Source organism: Clytia hemisphaerica, unplaced genomic scaffold (assembly GCF_902728285.1).
Source record: "Clytia hemisphaerica strain Z4C2 unplaced genomic scaffold, Clytia hemisphaerica genome assembly, whole genome shotgun sequence".
NCBI lineage: Eukaryota > Metazoa > Cnidaria > Hydrozoa > Leptothecata > Clytiidae > Clytia > Clytia hemisphaerica.
Genome location: NW_027103874.1, coordinates 149214 through 165916, shown reverse-complemented (window position 1 = coordinate 165916; position 16703 = coordinate 149214). Strand labels below are relative to the sequence as shown.

At 35.1% G+C, this 16703-nt stretch overlaps 2 protein-coding genes across 2 annotated transcripts; both read right to left on the bottom strand.

Annotated features, from left to right (window-relative positions):
* Positions 1–479: 479 nt before the first annotated feature.
* On the bottom strand, positions 480–4897 carry LOC136808339 (glutamic acid-rich protein-like). Its single transcript, XM_067064870.1, has 7 exons — positions 4725–4897; positions 4344–4456; positions 2976–3200; positions 2631–2751; positions 2002–2190; positions 1214–1361; positions 480–988 (listed from the first exon to the last, which is right to left on the bottom strand). Exons 1-7 carry the CDS (start codon positions 4780–4782, stop codon positions 640–642), a joined length of 1203 nt encoding a protein of 400 aa, XP_066920971.1. The 5' UTR covers positions 4783–4897; the 3' UTR covers positions 480–639.
* Positions 4898–8366: 3469 nt separating this feature from the next.
* On the bottom strand, positions 8367–15499 carry LOC136808338 (AP-5 complex subunit zeta-1-like). Its single transcript, XM_067064869.1, has 4 exons — positions 14819–15499; positions 10796–11464; positions 8793–10324; positions 8367–8520 (listed from the first exon to the last, which is right to left on the bottom strand). The coding sequence occupies exons 1-3, from the start codon at positions 15443–15445 to the stop codon at positions 9017–9019; spliced, it is 2604 nt and encodes an 867-aa protein (XP_066920970.1). The 5' UTR covers positions 15446–15499; the 3' UTR covers positions 8367–8520; positions 8793–9016.
* Positions 15500–16703: the final 1204 nt, after the last annotated feature.

The following is a 16703-nucleotide window of genomic DNA, read 5'->3' as shown; positions in this document are numbered from 1 at the left end:
AATAGACCTTTTCATAAATTACGTCACAAACATCACTTGCCTCGTATTCAAACAATTACCATGGTGATTATGTCCCTTGACTTTTTTTATGAATAGAAAGAAGTTTTAGTAAAATTCGCTGGGAGTTAATAACCATGGCAATAATCTCAAAACGATGCAAGTGATGTTCGCGTAAAGTAATTTATGAAAGTTCGAAAAATTGCTGCCAAGTAGAGGGGTTGGAATTACGGCAGATACTTCAAAGTGTCATAATCTTTTATACGGGGGCTTTTGCTTACCTTTTTATTGCATTTCTGTTATCTACGGAAATTCTGCGTCGATTGGTATACATTTTGAAAGTATTCAAAGCAAAATGGAGGGTACAAAGCCTTTGAAAGTCAAACTTTCGATGAAAGGTCAAATTTTTGATTTCTGAAAAGGGTTCGGCAAAGAAAGACAACAAAAGCGCTAAAATGAAAACATCAGATCTTGAAATGAACTTTGATATAAATGGATGGGTTTCTTTTTATATAATGAATATAAACAACCTAATGAAATTGTTAGAAATTTTAAAGGGATAATTATTATCCTGAAAATATAGGTATCAAATCAACTATAAAATAAATTGGGATATACGTGAAGTAATAATTTTCAAATCTCCTAAAGGCGTTCTTTTTCTTGCTCCTCGGGATTTCTTCTTGGCTCTTCAATCTCTTTTGTAACCTCTCCCTCCATCTCATTCTTCTCGGCCACATGTTTCTCCTCGGGTACGTGTTTCTCCTCGGGTACGTGTTTCTCTTCGGGCACATGTTCTTCTTCCTTAGGTTCCTCGTGTTCCTCATGTTTCTCTTCAGGCACATGCTCCTTTTCGGGCACCTCTTTCTCTTCGGGCACCTTAACAGGTGTTGGAGTAGTGAAGATTTCCTTATGTTCAAGCTCTTCTTCATCTTCTTCTTCAAATTCTTCATTTTCATTTTCCTCTGGCTCGATGACATCCTCGTTTCGTTGTCTGAAAATATAAGGATCGAAAATCATAATAAAGCATAACGTCTATTAACCTGACGAAAAAGTTCGATATTAAGTTACCAAGGTGTCTAACTTGTCTGTATCAGTAGAGTAGCAACGGAATTGCGGATGGAATAATTAACATAAACTTGATGTTGTCCTCAAACCCAACCCTCTTTCGTGCGCTTATAAGGGAAATTATGGAGAACGTATGAACAATTTTTCTTACTGTTTCTTCATTTCATTTTCGTAATCTTCTTGTTCAAAGAATCGATCTTCGTCTTCATGGTGCTCTCCTTCTTCTTTCTCCTCATTTTCGAGCATGGCTTCTTCAAAACCTTCACCGTCCTGTGGTAGTTCAACTCCTTCATCTTCTCCTGAAAAGAATAATCGGAATACAGTCAAGTTTTCATAACTCGAACTTCTATTTAACCCAAATATCTCCTTAACTCGCAAAAGTTTTCTGGTCCCTTCAGAACAATGAGCTATATCAACCAATCTCCATAACTCAAAATTTCCTTAACTCGAACAAATTTGCGTTCCCCATGCGTGTCCGTGTGATTAGAAAACCTTTTACATCGATCACTTTCATAAACTCTATTGAGGAGCGACCTCATTTTTTCCACTTATCGCAACCGATTATACAAAGCTTAACGCTAGTGTCTTTAGCAATGGTGAGAACAATAGTCTATGCTCACCCACCCGAGTCAGATGGACGAGTGGGATGAAACATGTGTCTGCAGATAGAAAAACACTGGACTGTCAAATTCCTTGCCAGTGAGAATACACCCCGGGGGTAGGTTTGCAAGATGATAGATCTCCGAGCCAAAATTGACGCCTCAGAGAGACTGAATTTCGAAAGTTTTGTCCATGTTTGACGTTTTTGCCATCCTTAGAGAGGCTATTTCCGCAAAATTTCAGCCAAAATTTTAGTCCAAATTTTAAAAGTTTAATCGACAAATTGACTTCCTGTTGGTCAAACACAAATTTTATTGGTCTTTATCAACCTATATATACCTTCAGTTTCAATAAAGTGACCATCAGCCATTTCCTCAGTGTGGTGTTCCATTTCAGTAAATTTCTTATAAACAGCGTCTCGTTCTTCTTGACTCATTCTCTCTAACTCCCATGGAGGAGGGACTTGACCTTCAGCTAATTTCTCAGTTCGCAACACTTCTTGGTGCTCTTCCTCGTGGTGCTCTTCTTCTATAAAAGAAAGACAGTTTAAAGTAATAGAAGCAGCCATAGTATAAAGGGAAAGTACCAGATACGGAGCACAAGGTTGGGAAGGAACCGAAACCAAATCTTATTTTCATGCTCCATAAGATAAAGCCGGATATGAAAACCTTTGCCTCTATTCATACTAGGCTCTTATGGGTGGTTTAGATCTGGGGGGCGGTTCTTGTACCGCCCTTAACTTTTGATCTAGTTTGAATTTGGCACACGTGATCCTTGTCCTTGTCATACAATACTACTTTTGACAAAAAAGATTTTTTCTGATGACGTCACTCAATTTACAAATATTTCAAGTCAAAAGCTTTATTTTAAGGAATTATTAACACAAGTTTTGCCATTCGAACAGAAAAAGCCCCCCCCCCCCCCCCCCTCCACCTAGTACTAAAAGATTGAAAACCTTGAAAAAATACCTTGTTCTTGTTTATTCAAAAGTTCTTGCTCTTCAGGTGTGACGACTTCAGATGGTGGGTTGACTGGTTCTTCTACTGGACCTTCTTTGTCTTCATGGTCATTTTCCTCTTCAACTGGTGGCTGTAAACAAAAAAATTATCTTCTATATTGATTCCCGCATAGAAAACAAGATGACAGGCTTCTCCTTACAGAGAATGTCCGGTTCTGTATTGAGCAATCTAGGAGTCATCTTGTTAGACCCATCTTACACTGTAGTTCATACTGTCTGCCAGCTTGCGACACACTGACGCACAGTTTCTCGGATTAAGTAATTTTTTTTAAGTTTTATATATTATAATATTAACCTTAGCAGCGTTTTTCTCCTTGTGGTGAGCATCAAGTTTCTTTTCGTGCTCCTCGTGTTCTTCGTGATGTACTTCGTGTTCTGCGTGCTCATACTCCTCTTCCTTTATTTCACCATCTTCAGTAACAGGGACAGTTTCAAATCGTTTGTGAAATTCAGCTTCAGTGATTCTTGTACCATCTTCAAGTTCGTATAAAACTTCGTCCTCATTTTCTTCAATTTCTTCCTGCAAAAATGGAAGATAAAATAGCGGGTAAATTAGGTTTGTGAATTGAGATTGTAAATAACACCCCTGTCTCTGTGCCCCAGTGGGTGTTGATTACCCAGTGGGGCGAGAATCAAAAAACCTGAAATTCACTGGAGTGAAAAATATTCTTTCAAATATTGAGTGGGGTGGCGAAAATTTCCTTGACATTCACTTGGGTGAGAAAGAATTTTTTGCATGAGCTAAATTTTGGTTAGTCTGTGTGTTAGATTGTAGACCGCTTAATTTTATTGTGTTTTAACGATGGAAGATACTGGCCATCTTTTGGTTTAGTGCTAGTCAAATATGCTTCTTACATGCTACTAAATATCACTAGAAATATCATCTTGATCAGGTGGATCTACTCTTACACTGTAGCAAGAAATGTAATGAAGTCTGGGGGAAGGGGGCTATAGAGGAGCAGTAATATCAAATTTTATAAACTCTGGAACCTAGTAATGTTTAGTCGACATGATTTAAGTAGAGGTCTTTCTTTCAGTATCTACGCAAGTGAGAAAGCCTCTCGAAAATCTTTCAGGCTATAACCTAGCTTTAAAGAAAGAAAGGTACAAGTTCAACTGTGGTTTGTGCTGACAGAAATTTTTGATTTTCAACCCCTCTCGTTTGGCATTTTATACGTTTTAAAATGACCATGACAATGACCATAGAAGTTGGGTTAAATACAGATTTTTTTGTTTTTTTTGGATATTTTACCTTTAATAAAGGGGAAGGAGAAAATTCTAGTGGGGTGATTTTTTGAAAGAAAAGTTCTACGTTAAGGGGTACGTTAAAATAAGGGCATTTCGAGTGGGGTATGTGTAAACTTTTTATCATTTTCAATGGGGTGATTTTTTACTACAAAATTCAAGTGGGGTGAGTGATTTGTCCAGTGGGGCTGAAAAATGAGCCATTTTTGGTAAAAAAATTTACTGGGGTGGCCAGTGGGGTGGATCCCACTGGGTCACAGAGGCAGGGGTGTTAAATATGTATAAGGTTATTAGTAACAACCCTGTCTATATATTTAAATTGTACAATTTTCGATGGACATTAATTTTCAAGATATAATTTCTTATTTTTAGAACAATTTTTCTTTGGCATAGGGGTCTATTAACAATATTGTCTTACTTTGTCTCCAGGGATGGGTTGATCGAATGGTTCGATGCCAGTGTAATAAGGGTCTTTGATTAACTCCCCTTCTTCGTCAGTTGAACGAATCACTCGCAAATGGCCATCAACCTCTAAAATGATAATATAGCGGAGTCTCTTTAACTCGAATGTCTACTTAACTCCAAAAAGTTTATGTTCCTTTTTAGTTAACAATGCCATGAACCCCAATTCAAATTGAGTTAAAATGAAAAATCTCCACACATTTTGAATTTTACCTTTTCCCAAAAAGTACTACCCGAATTCTCTACTTTCCGAAAAAGGGAGCGCCAGTTTTTCAGGGGACGTTAACATCCGCTGGACTTTTTATAAACTTGTTTACCAGATTTTCGTAAGACTTACCTAGGGGAACCGATCGAACGGCAACCAATCCAAACAGCATAAAAATTAAGATCTTCATTCTATCTTACAAAAACCTTACGTTTTCTAACTACTCAAACAACGTCTTCTCATAAACTAAGAAAGATATTTTCTCTTGACTGACAAACGTCAAAAACGATGAGATTTCAAAAAAAGGTTCCACGAGACAAAGCACTCAGAGGTTAAAACAAACATTATTTTTACATGCGGACAATAGAAAGTTTCAGATTTCAAAAAAGGGCCTTGACTTTTTTACCATGCAATGCAAAGTGACATGACGCAGCAGGGACGTATTTTGCTAATCATAAATTTAAGGGACGAAGGGGGGGAGAGTATCTGTTAAAATCCTGTGTGGTATATCCAGCAGAACTTAATATACCCTTAAGCTGAAGTTTAGTCTCCATAGTTTGAATAGACTCGGGGAACGCAAATTTGTTTTCGAGTTATGGACATTGGTTTAACTGAAGGGACCAGAAAACCAGAAATTCGAGTTATACATACTTACAGTTATGGAAAATGTACATGTACTAGAAATCATAGGGAACCCTACTGGTATAGACTGTGAATAAACAATATTGGCCATTTTATATTTTGTATTCATACGGCAGAGGAGTATTTCCATGGGGTAATCGGAGAATTTTCAGGTCCGTTTTTTTCATTTTTCCAGGGGGTAATAAGGTATTTTAAAACCTTCAAGGATTTAAAGACTGATTCAGTTTATCCACCCTCACCTTAAGGTATGAAGAAACAAATTTTTCAAGGGTTTTTTTTTGCAAATTTTGCTATTTTCTAGACTTTCTTTTGACTTGAAAAGATTCGTCCAGCCCCTTGTATAGATATTAAACGTAACAAGCAAATGACTGACTTCGTTTATTGTTTTATTTGCCCTGGAAGAACAAAGTAATTAAATCTAAAAAGACTGCTTACTGAAAAATTCATTTTCTAGGGTATGTAGCAATGATTCACAGGATACATATCAATTATATGACAAGAGCATGTGATATATGAAATTCTAGACAAAAAATAACAAAGAGAAGTAGAATTTAAGGGTTGCTCTTATATCAATCAAGTATAAAAAATATCAAGTTTATTCGATGGAAAATCACATGACTGCAACGTGTTGGTAAGGCTCCTTTTACATGCCAAATATTGAAATTATCTTTGACAGTTGAATCATAAAACTCAATTGATTGAAATTATAAACTTAAGTGATGGTTACATTGAAATGATTGAATTCACGTTTTTTATAAGAACAAATGATATAAGAACACAAGACTTCAATAACCAAAATCTTAAGAACAAGTTAAGAACATTTTAAGGCTTTACGGACTCTAAAACACCACTCACTTTCTTAAAAAAATGGACAAAAATACTCCAAAAATGGCGAAAATAAGAATCATGATACGAACATGTTTAGGCTTAGTTAAGACTTAAAAAGTTAAGAACATCCAAAGGCTTCAAAAATTTTGGATGTTCTTGTAAAAAAAACGTGTTCGCCAAAAAATGCCACGAAAATCACTGGCAACTAACAAATCTTATTGAATTTCAAAAATAGTTTTTCTTTATTTCAATAAAAATATAAATATTTATAATGTACTTAGAGCCTGTTCACAACAAGTTTTGCAACTTTTTAGTTATACCAGCCACGCGGAAACCACGGAAACCTCAAGGGGATCGGTACTATAAACCCAAACTAAGACTTATCGTGAACAGACTCTATTTAGTGCAAAAAATATGATATAAAAAATATCCATCGTTCTACCGCCCGACGTGGTGTTTAGCACACCCCTTAAGAACGCCCATAATTTGTCTCAAAGAACCAACAACTTCTGCATGCTGTCCGAAAATATTGAATGACCCTTTGACGATCCAGAACAATCTTAGCCAATCCTTAATTGGAACGTCACAAACTGATGGGCGGATTTCATTTGAGGGTGTACAGGCGGGACCGCCCAGGTAACAACAAACGTGTGAGTCGAAAGCTACTTTCTTCAAATTCTTGCATGTAACACTTTGGTCATCTAGATAGGGTACTAAAGCACGTTGCAGGCAAAGGCGAGTTGCATCTACCCATTTTTGACCAGTGGTGCCAAATGTTGAGTATTCTTGACCGAACTTGGTGCAAAAATGATGGGCATATTTCATTGCGTAATTATCGTTCCCAGGACAGATTTGACGTTTCTCGATGCATTCTGGGTACCAAGCACATGTTTGACCATGTGGTTTATGGCAGTATGCGGGTATGTTGGTCAAACATGATGTCCCGGTGATCAGGGTGCACCCGATGAATACTAATACCGCTGTTGTATGCATTTCACTAAATGAGAAGATTTTTGTTCAATTGGTTCCCTCTAATTCAATCTTCAATGTACCTCGATGATGCTAATGTCGATTAGAGGGATATTGTAAACGGGGAATATATAAATTCGTGGAGTTTTCAGCCGTAAGGCGGTTTACGGAAAAAAAGCGGTGGTACACATTTTTCTATAAGAACAAACTATATAAGAACATAAGGCTTCAATGGCCAAAATGTTAAGAACAAGTTAAGAACATTTATGGCTTTATAGACCTTAAAACACCCAATTTCTTAGGAAAATAGACAACAATAAAAAAATGGCGAAATCAAGAACATGTTAAGAACATTTTGAGGCTAAGAACGTTAAGAACGTCCGACTTCAAATATTTTGGATGTTCTTATAAAAAACGTGTAGAGCCTGTTGGAATTACATAAAATTTCGTAAAGGGGTTAGAAAAAGAGAAAATTTACTGTATAAAATTGCTAGAGTGAAATTTCGTAAATAGTAAGTTTGAAATGGCCAGTCTATCTTTGAAGAAAGTTTACTTTGAAAATGTATCATTAACATTATCTTAGAGTCGTCATTTTAGAAGTACTAGTTGAATCAGTGATTGGATTGGAAAGAAACACATTATTTTAGATCTATAAATGTTGAGGTCGAATTAACAAGTTTCTAATAATGTAAAGTTAAGTAGTTCAGTAAAAACATACTACATACCTGTGTGCCCTCTGGAAAAGAATGAAGTGAGTGAATAAATTGAAAACAAAATTAAATTGATAAGGTCCCATTCTGGTCAAATGTGTCAATTTGTAGCTCTAGGTGTATTTGACCATCTGCAAAAATATTTTTACGAAAAAAATAAATAATCGTCAATAAGAAAAATGACTTTTGTTTTTTGATAAAACAAAGCAAAGGTTTCAGGCATTCGAAAAATCAAAGATCTGATGAAGTTTATAATAAACAATGTAAGAATTATAACCATATAACATTATGTTTTTCATTAAAAATTCGATACAAAGCACGTGCACGTACTAACACTAACCCAGCCGATTGGGGTAAAAATAATTGGCTAAAACTCGATGGGGATTGATATTCCCATAATTTTTATGACCGGGGATTCAATTTCTTTTGTTTTCAAGTCAGAAAATTCGATGGAGATCGGAAAAATAGCATAATATTTTGCAGGGAGAATTGTTTTTTTTTATTGTTTTAGTGGGTGCAAAAATAGGAGTATAATGTTCCACTGGGACGATATTTTGGCCAATTTTTCTAGTGGGAAGGGGTCTGTGAGAAGGGCGTGTGCTCGTCGATATTTAACAATTGGAGATTTCATGCTATCAAAAAATATATTTTGTTGAAAAAAATATCAATATACAAATTTCAAAATTAAATCAGTGGGTAAATAATAAATTCAATTTTTGGAAAATTCACTTGATCCTTATTTATGATATTCATGACGTAATGTTTTCTACGGAAATACTCTGGTTTTAGCCAGTAGTGGAAAATTTAAACTAGACAAAAATCGTATAAAATTTGCCACTACTGGCAAATACCAGGGTCTTTCCGTAGAAAGCATTACGTCATGAATATCATGAATTGCAAATATAGTGGAGTCTCCATATCAACTTGATAAGCACATTCGAGTTATAGAGGTTCGAGTTGTAAAGACTCCACTGTAATTATTTTCAATCAATACGCACCTGGCGAATTTTCGAATGCTGTAATAATTACAAAATTAAAAGATTCGAAATACAAAATCCACGGGTTCTTATATACAAAAAGAAAGTGCTCAACTTTTTACTTTGTAAGACATTTGGCAACCAAAACATTTAATTTCAAAACTAAACAATAAATGGAAGTTGGGATTAGAATTATTAATAAGCAAAGTTTCACGCAACCTTTCGTTACAATCTTCAGTCAAAAATTCTATACTTCATATAATTTAAAAACTAAAAAGAAATTAAAATTGTTTAAACTCTATTGAGACAACACATGAATTTTCAACATCAAAGAGGAGTCGCCGGTCAGGTGCCAAGGGACAACACCCGATCGTTTACAAAGAATAGCCGGTGCTACTTGTGGTCTATTCAACATGTTTGTCAGTTCCTGAGCATAACTTTTAAGGTTGACGAAAAGCGGTGAATCTGCAACAAAGCTGACCACTTTGTTTAAACAGACAACGGCCCGTTGAATATGTTCTTGAGCATGCGCAGCTATCTTAGATATAGTCGCTAAAAGACTCTGTAAGATCTCCATGCTTGATAATATATATTCTTTATTAGAATTCATCCCATTCAAAGCTTCGTAAGCTAGTTCTTCAATGGTATCGTAAAAACTGGATAAAATAGCGTTATCCATTGCAGAAACAGAATCTCCAATAGCGTGTAACACAGCATTGACAATGTTGGATGATTTCTGGACAGATGTACTGTTTCGGAACAGTGTTAGAAAGGAGATGATCTCACCACTATGAAGGGAAATGACTTCTGGGTACCATTCAGCAATTGATTTGATCTCAGTGCCAAAGATCTCTAATATTTTACCATGCTCGGCATCTACAGGGAACAATTGGTATGTACGCTCGATTAAGATTGGGAAGATCTTCTTGTACACTTCTTCAGAATCCAATTCTTCAATGATTGACATATAAGTCACCAGCAATGGTGGTAGGATGTCAGTCACGTACTTAACCAAAGGATCTTGGCTGAATTCGCCTAACAGTCGGTGAAGCTCTGGAATTTTATCAATGGTTTCAACTCCCATGAGTTTGTCACGTAAAATAAAATTGAATAATGCTTTCGAATAAGGCGGTAAGTCGGTTTTCAAGCGTTCACCAAGCTTCACTGGATCCTCAATAAAACCGTCATGGCTTAGTTGCAACAAAGCTGTCAGGCAAGGTAGATCCAGGATCAAATGCAGAATCTCAGCAGCAGTCGATTGGTTTAAAATCAAGGATAGAATCTCACAGATTTCTTCCATGAAATTACAAGGCCACCATGCAGCGAAACGAAACAGATTGGGCACATATTTAACCAACACTTCAGGATGGAATTTAAAAAACTCTTTATTTTTCAAACATAGCTCGTAGATTTCAAAACCAGTCGTTTGACTTGTGTATAAATGTTTGGGAATGTTTTTGAAATAGATTTCAAGGATTTCTTCGACCTGGATCATCATTTCCTCGTGGTGATTGATGTAGAACTGAACAAGAGCAACCAACACTCGACGAGCAGCTACAGGTTTCTCCTCTAAACGACGGTACAGCTTCTTGATCTCATTGAACACCTGCAAACGAGAATAGATTAACAGAGATCGGGTAATTTAGATCCATTCTTCCGTCCTAGAATTTTTAAATAGCGCTATTCTACAAAAAGTTCATATTTTCTTCTGCATTTTGCTTCACTTTTTGAAGGAATTTTGACACACAAACGAGTGGATAGTAATGTAAGCGAATTTGAATAGCTTTCCAACGATACCAAACCCAAACCTTTTACTATACAACAAACTATTGGAAAGTTATGGTTAAAAATAAAAACACTGCACACCTTTTTTGACACAGACTAGATTAAACTATCAAAAGAAATTAACGATTTAATCCGTTTGTGGAATGAACTGGCGAATGCTTGAGAAAGCAAGAAACTTTGAGTATTGGAAAAAAGTTTCTCCTTTCATTTTTTTTAAGTATGATAAGGCTCTAGCTTTACAGATAACAAGTATTGAGCACTCTTTTGAATTAAAAGTCAGGTGTATAAATACCTTTTGAGTAAATGTACATTCTTCTTTGCAAAGCAAGTCCAGGATTTGGATCGCTTCAACCACACTAGCAGTTACCATTGCTCGGTCAGTATCTTTCAATGGGCCTCGTTCTGATTGTAAAATGATTCTCAAGCAATATTTTGCCGCTACATTCTTCAAATTGGATGCATTTGAAAAGATATCTGAAGTAATAGAGACAGTATCGAAAGCTTGGCTTGTTTTACGTGGTGTAGCTATGAACGATGGTGTGGCTGAACGTAGAGACATTTGATCGAATGTTCGGCGCCGGTCAAATTGCTCGTTGGTTAATTCGTCGAATTGGGAAAAGACTGGGGATGAAGCAAATGAGGATGACACTGAAGGGGACTCGGTCGAGCTTTCAGAATCAACGTCATAAAACTGACTAGCGCCGAATGCTGATAAGGGACTATCTGAGTATGATGCTCCTTTTGGCGTTCCTTTAGTTGTTGGGAATTTTGGTAAAGTGCTTGTTAAGCAATCAGTCATATCTTCCTGTGATAAAGCAAACTCAAGCCATGATTTGAGGACAGCGAATGTGTAGAGGTTTAACATGTGTTCTTTGATGTAATTTTTACTAATGTTGAGAACTGTGAAAATATCGCGACATGGTGATCCGTCTATTTCCATAACTGCCGTATTGGTTTGCGACTAGAATGTAAAATAAAATAAGTTTCTGTTTTAAATTGTTTCAGATATTCAAAACATTCAAAAAAAGGTAAAGCTGTCTTTAAATTAAAATACTTTGCCGATTTAATTTAGGAGAATTTCAACTTTAGACCCAAGGAATATAGGAGAATATCATATTTGAAATATTAATTACAAATTTGCAATAAGCAAAGTCCCAAACATCAAAGATTCAGAAAGATATAAACACAATCCAATCAAAATAAAGTTCATACACATATACTTCTTTCTTCGTTTTAGTGTAGAATTTTTTTAAAGTCGTAAAAATTTTCAAAGAAATTTTTATATCAGAGGTTTGAACATTTCAACTTAACTCGACCATTCAATACAATCCCTGCTAAAGCCGTAGATAAGATTTTTCATTAAACCCTTTTAAACTTTCACTTTTCTTTATACATCTCCTCAAGAGAATATTTTTGTAATATATAATTATCACAATATGCTTATATCAAAATCATATCTCAGATTTTGCATATTAACCATTTAGTTCATGGCACTGCTTTTCAATTTTTCAAAGGTCTTTCAAAGTCACCTTAGACTGCCTTAGAAGGTTTTAATCATAATGTCCAAAAAAACAAGGAATCGTTTTCATTTGAAAATACAAGGAATTGTTTACAACTTACTATTATTTTCCTTGGGAAACACAAGGAATCTGTTTAAGACTATTATATTTTCCTTTGAAAATGCAAGAAATTGTTTAAGACTATTTCCCTTTGAAAATACAAGGAATTGTTTTCAAAAGGTTTTCTGTTATGAAACTGATGAAAGTTACCCCCATAACAAAGAAATTCTCAAGGCTGCCATAGTTATATAAAGAAAAATCAATGATGTTTAAAGATACCGTGGTTTTTCCTTTATCCGATAGAGAACAATAAATAAACAAATATCTAGTGAAAATTTCAAGTGTATGCTGGACTAATTTTCTATTCAATATACTGTCACGTTCTCCTAAACAACTATTTTGAGGGATCTTAATCAAACACTTCCAACATTATCCGATTTTGAAAAACCTTCTTTAAAATCGATCCTTATAGGGTACCCTAATCGGGGCCCCAATTCGGCTACTTATGGGCACCCCTGTTTGCCCTGAATTTTACAAAATAATTTTTTGAGTTCATGATAAAATGATACTAAAGCCTTCAATTAATCATTTACAAAAATCAGATTTAAGATTGCCATAAAACAATATAGTCGCAATACTCATTTTCCCAAAGGTACTGAAATCAACTATTTCTTTTATCATGATCTATGATCTATGTTGTCTTCCTTCTTCTCTTATTCGAAAAAATACAGACCAGAACAACATTTCTGAAAAACACAGAACAATGTATTTTTGTTTGGTAAATTTGAAGATGTTGCGAAAATATCATTTTCTTATACTTGAATTTTTCACACAAGGATAATTCACTGACTAAAAGAATGTGGTCCTTTTAAGTCATTTTAAGTATAACACTTATTACAAAAATTAACTTTTTTTTAATTTTCCTGATTTTTAAACAGAAAATCTGTGTAGGGCGTATGGGCCTTCGGGCCTAATGTTACTTAAATATATAGATGAATAGAAACATTTACTGTGAGTGGTCCTAAATCCAACAGCCCTGCCTAAATCTGACCCCCCAAATAAATGTTATGAAAAAATTCTATGTTTACAAACATTCCCTCTCCAAGTTGAACAATAAACTATTGCAAGAACTCTTGAAACTAAACATCTAACAATATGACTATAATGTCAAGATCTCAATTAAAGTGATAAAAAACGTGTGAGTTGTAAAAATAATTACCTCTTTTCTGTATTCTGAATCCGTTGCTCATGTTTAACGTTAAAAATTTGAACAATTTTGTAATAAAAAATTATGTTTTGTATAAAAGCAATTATTGCTATTTGGTTCAGTGTATCAAATTTCTCAGCTTAGTTGACACTTTGGTATCTTCGTTGCGTCACAGCAAAAGGTTTGTTTTTATTTTAGTTTGTCAGTGTAGCTCTAAAGCTCTAAAATAGCATCTAATAACATGAAAACCAGAATATGATTCTTCAATGGGAATCAAAACTAAAATTGTAAAAAGTGCACTTACAAACATCAATATATCAGATCTAACAAAATTAATAACGGCACTGTCATCATTGACAATAAAACAAAAGATTTTCTGTCAAGAGTCTTGTAAACATTCCAACAACTTCCATCGAAATGATCTGTCACAGCTGAGTCTACCATTTTTAACACGGTCCGAGGATTGAGCTGAGAACGCTTGCAGACCGCTCGCAGAACGTCCCCGAATTCCTGCGCGGGTGAAAAATTTAATCTGTCAATCATTTTTTCAAGCGAAGAGTACGCGAAGCGATTCTAGCTTTACGATGGCGCCTCGGATCATCAGTGGATAGTATTCAATTATCCTTTTATTTTCATTTCTAGAACTTTTGCAAAAAAAAGGAAAAATAGAAAAGTTTTATTTTTTACTGCTCTATAGACCTTTTTTCAAAGAGGACGTCCTGTTGAATAATTATGTAGTCCAGCCATAAAAACAATGATAGAGCCATGCATAATTACTGTATCATGTATATTGTAATAATTATGCATGGTTTTATCATTGTTTTTCTGCTGGACTACATAATTATTCAACAGGGTGGCCTCTTTGAAAAAAGGTCTATTCACATACTGAATTTGAAAGATCTTCTATGTGGCGTTTTTATGCAAACTGCAAAAAACTGATTTTTATCCCGCTTTTCCGGGATTTCAGCTTAAGTGCTGGCGTGCAGCATAGGGTACAAAGTCCAAATATGTGTTTCCCGTAATTTTTTTATGAAGAGTTAGGTCTACACTGAAACTGTTTGTATCTTTGAAAGACCCCATTGGATTTAGGTTGGGCTGTCGGATTTAGAACCACTCATGATTAACTTGATAACAGCTGTTCATAATTTTCTTACATGCACGGTAAACCTCTAAAGACACTTGAAAATTATACATCTGAGGAAAATAGTCCTCCCGCGGAAAATTCTACAACAAGAATCTTGTTGTGCGCCAGAAAGTCAAAAACTGATACGGTGCCCTATTCACAAACACAATCATGCAACTTTGTTGTCATCCCCAGTCCTTTTAGACCAACGCGGTCCTTACGATTTCGAGATTGCATATTCGTCAGATTGTATGTTTTCACCCATCCCTTTAGAGCTTCAGCGTGGTGGGCAGAAAACAACCACAATCTGATCTCAGGTTACTCATGGTGTATACTCTACCACTTTTGTGCATCCAAAGATTTTTAAAACCATTTAGCCTTATAGGTATTATTTTGAACTAAAGGTAATAAAATGAAATTACTTACAACATTAGGGGACTTGTTTTGGAAGAGAGATTTCTTTCCACTTGAGCCAGGATTTTGGGTTGTGTAGACCAAGAGCCATTGACAAAGGTATTTTGAAATATCACCAGCTTGTTCAAACTTCCATGGAGACCCCTTGTTAAGTGTGTGTGGTAGCTTTAAGATTGCTTGTCTTGGAATTCCTGATTGAGGCTCAAGTGCTGGAAAAGTAATGCTGTTTAAAAGGGGTGCTTTTACTGACATGTCTTCTAAGTTGCGTTGAATGATACTGTAAATCAAACCAAACATTCGCTTCCATTTTAAATCTGGTGGCAATTCGCTTATATTTGTGTATGATAATTTGAGAAAAAGTACAATCAGTAGTTTATTTCTATGGTTGATACCACTTTGGGCAGCAAGAACATCACTGAAAGTGGTCAAATGACAAAGAAATTCAAAGATTGTTTTCTTGAAATTTGGGTGCAATGATCCAGGTTTGGCTCCATATAAAATTAATCTTACAGCAGATTTCAGTTCTGTTGTGATTGATACCTTCTTTCCCGATTTAACTTCTTCAAATTTGGCTAATAAAGTTTTGCAAACTGTATAAAGTTCCCTGTCTGTGAAAGCTTGACCACTTACCGCCGCCATATTTGTTTTCTTTCCACCGCAGATGATTTTTCCGGAATTTGTTGACCTTTGGTTGATCTCCTGTAAGAAAAGTTAAGGCTCTGAGGAAGAGAACATTGTTTCACGCCTGCATCACATGAGAAATGAAAGTTGAATAAAATCGAAAGTGAATTGCAAATGCGCCATTTTGGCTTTCATGGCAGTGATTGCAGCAACTTGCAGTGCAGCAATCAATGGACATCCTCATCCCAGAAGTTCTGCTTGTTGCTTATGTTGCATCATTATTATAGGTATAACTTCTATGCATCAAGTAATCTGGTATTTATGTTGATTTATATAAAGAGACTTTTCTGTGGAGCTTAGGGGTGGTATAGAACACTGCGATCTCGTTTCGGAAGTTCAAGAAGTTCTTTTCACGAATTATTTTCTCTTTCCTCTAATTGCTGTGGAAGCGTTCGGTAAATAAGTCAGAGTTCCCTTATAATTGCGTCTAATTGCAGAAGACTTTTTTCCGAAATAACTCACACTTCTTATTTAATTACGTTGCTTTGGTAACCTAATTTATATATCCACAAAAAGAGACAAAACATAAATGAGCAAATGACAGAACATATTTTTGCCATATTTAAATCTGTTTTTTCAAGTTTGAACCGTGTTAAGAAAAAACTCAAAATTTGGCCTTATCCATGTGAAATTGTAACAAATAAATTAAGATTAAGAAAGAAAAAAGGTTCGTTTCTTGTAAGAGCGGAATCTATTCTTGAAAAATGTGAAAATTGAAGGTGATTTTTGTGATTAAAAAAACAATCCCTCGACTACATACACGACTCCCTCGACTACATACACGACAAAAGATCTTCATTTAAACAGTCATTTTTTTTTTTCAATTTTCTCAATTTTAGGTTGATATCGAAGGCAAATCTATTTTCAATACACCAATATTGAAATTAAATTAAAATATTATGTTTTACAGTCAAAATATTGAAAATAAGTTTCGTGATTGAAAAATTAACAAAAATCGGCGTAATTAAACTTCAATTACTTAAGCTAATTTTGTAGAGAGCGAGATCGCCGTGGAAGTGGGTAGACAGTTCCATCAATATTCCAAACCAATTTTTGAAAACATGATTTAAACAGGCGTGTAATTTCAGGACTGAATTTTTTTAACATTTTCTTTGAGAAAAACTTGGTTTCTCTTAATTATATTAAATATATGAATGTTGTAAATTCATATAAATATTAAATGTCTTATTTGGTATGAAAACATAGTCATAAATAT